The sequence below is a fragment of the Cryptomeria japonica genome, chromosome 5, assembly GCF_030272615.1.
Source record: "Cryptomeria japonica chromosome 5, Sugi_1.0, whole genome shotgun sequence".
Lineage (NCBI taxonomy): Eukaryota > Viridiplantae > Streptophyta > Pinopsida > Cupressales > Cupressaceae > Cryptomeria > Cryptomeria japonica.
Window position 1 is genome coordinate 207,552,748 of NC_081409.1, and position 2,330 is coordinate 207,555,077.

A 2,330-nucleotide genomic window follows, 5' to 3' on the forward strand; every position below is an offset into this window, starting at 1 on the left:
ACGAGATTCACTGCATCAATTCATTAATTTGCTGGGTCATAAGTGAAAGTCAGAGTATAACCGTAATGAACATTAGTGCAGGTTTGAGGGATTGCTGGAAAGAAGAGCATCAAATAAGAATACAAAAAGCATCCAAAATGAATTTCCATAAAACGTTATTTTTTAAATTAAAAAAAATGTACCTCAGGCAGATCAAATCCCATAGAATTAAACGACTGGATTTAAGATAAAGTGTATATATGTTCATCCTCTACTGCAAAATTACAAAATATCCTATATCACAGCATTCAAGATTATTCCTTGTATAGTAAAAAATAAAATACTGAGTGAAAGGTAATTCCAAACTTGTCAGGTAAGAAATACTGCATATGGTTTAAAATTTGTCATACATATATGATCCAGATTTTCTGTTACTATTTAGAAATTTCTATGAAAGATTGAAGGAAAGGCAATTTAATGACACGGTAACTGTTGAACCCTGCTTTGAAAAACAGGTCCTCAAATTCTTTCCATGTTCTTTCTTTCCCACCAGTAGAAGCAGCCATCATACACATATCAAACAAGAATCCTGCTTGCCTCTTCATCCCCCCATCATCATCAATAACTGCATCCACAATTAATACTTTCCCGTCCTCTGGTATTGCTTCATAGCAGTTTTTTAAGATTTTTAAACACTGTTCATTATCCCAGTCATGCAAAATCCACTGCAGAAAAACCAACAAAAGTATCATGTAAAATCAGCATTTCAAAAGTAAAATTTTATTTATGTACAACAAAATTTAAAAGCCCACCTTCATAAAAATTGCATCTGCAGAAGGAATTTGCTCAAACATATTGCCCTCCACATGCTCTACTCCTGCATTTACAGGGAATTTAATCGAACTTGTTGCTCTTCACATGCTCTTCTCCATAAAATTTAGAAATAAAAAAATTTACCAGTTATCTAACCATAGAGGAAATTGAAATTAATGCCACCCTCCAAAAATCTAGATACTTATTTTCTATAAAGTTTAGAGATGGAGAAGACTACTGACCATGTATGGGAGGTGCAGTCCTTATGACATGAGGAAGATCGAAATTGATGCCATGAATGTGGGGATATTCTGCAACTATTACAGATATTGCAGACCCTAACCCTCCTGCAACATCCACCACACTCTTGAAGCTCTTAAACCCACCATAAATCTTCACCACATGAGCCATTAAAGGGCCAGTATTAGTAGCCATGCCCTCGTTTAAAATCCTGTTTGCTTCAGGATTATTGCTCATGTACTCAAATATGCCCATGCCATTGGCTTTGGTGAATGCAGGGCAGCCTTCTATGACAGACTCATGAAGATGCTGATACCCATCTATTACACACTTTAGATTAATGGTCAACACAGTGGGTGCACAGGATTGTTGGGCACCATTTTTCACCAGCAACTTAGAGAGGCTGGTCAAGCCATATTTGAATTGGCGAGTGCCACCATAATCCACTGTGGTCTCTTCGGTGAAGACACCAATGGAAGCTAGAAGTCTCATGATTCTAAACAGATAGTCAGTATGGACAGATTTGTTGGTGGAAGTAGAAATATGTGAAGCAATTTGGCCCACAGAGAGGGGATTCTCACTACCATGGATGGCAATAATGTCAGGAATGTTAAGCAAAACAGCAGCTCGAAGGGCCATGGGCTTCGCTGCTGAAAGAATTATTTCATAGAGTTGGAGATGTGCTTCCATAGGAGACTCTGAGGAAGCCATAGTTTGTCTCATCTATTACAAACTTTGTCAATTTATAGGGAAGTCATGGACACAGAAACGTGGAACAGCAATGACATGTCACCCATTATCAAATATTAAAACGTGAATGAAACCCTTTTAATATTTAATGTTTAAATAGAGCGTGAAATATTGCTGCAAACACCTTTTTAATTTTTTAAATATATTGAAAGGCCTTGCAGTGTCTTGAAAAATATAAGAGGAACACGTGGTTTAACACATTGCAGTGACTCTGTGGAAGCCAACTTGTGCAATGCTGCCCAGTTCCTCATGAACGGGGGGACCCCCTTTTTTAAACTCTAGTGCCTTATCCAAATCATGAACGGGGGACATTTTTTCATTATAAATTTCTTTTGTGCCTTACTTTTTTATCCATGCTTATAAGCTTTTTTCGCATCTTTAAGGTTTCATGGTATAATTATTTATTTACGTCTTGTGCTTAGGTTCCTTGAGCCTCAATTTCATTTGATTTTCATGTCTGTTCTTTTGTTTTGCACCACATGGTTTTGGTTCAGTCATATAATTACTTTCTTACAACATGAATCCCTCTTTCCTGTCTATCTGACTTT

The 2,330-nt window shown here is 36.8% G+C and overlaps 1 protein-coding gene across 1 annotated transcript; it reads right to left on the reverse strand.

Moving 5' to 3' along the window:
- Positions 1-226: 226 nt before the first annotated feature.
- LOC131054626 (caffeic acid 3-O-methyltransferase-like) lies at positions 227-1,743 on the reverse strand. The gene is made up of 3 exons (XM_057989175.2): positions 1,035-1,743; positions 792-856; positions 227-704 (listed from the first exon to the last, which is right to left on the reverse strand). The coding sequence occupies exons 1-3, from the start codon at positions 1,741-1,743 to the stop codon at positions 414-416; spliced, it is 1,065 nt and encodes a 354-aa protein (XP_057845158.2). The 3' UTR covers positions 227-413.
- Positions 1,744-2,330: the final 587 nt, after the last annotated feature.

What these genes read in the sequence shown, in the direction of transcription:
- LOC131054626 (XM_057989175.2), bottom strand. Translation starts at nt 1,743, where the DNA reads ATGGCTTCCTCAGAGTCTCCTATGGAAGCACATCTCCAACTCTATGAA. An exon ending in GACTGCACCTCCCATACATG is followed by an intron (nt 857 to 1,034) that starts GTCAGTAGTCTT and finishes CTGTAAATGCAG; the next exon opens with GAGTAGAGCATGTGGAGGGC. An exon ending in CAGATGCAATTTTTATGAAG is followed by an intron (nt 705 to 791) that starts GTGGGCTTTTAA and finishes GTTTTTCTGCAG; the next exon opens with TGGATTTTGCATGACTGGGA.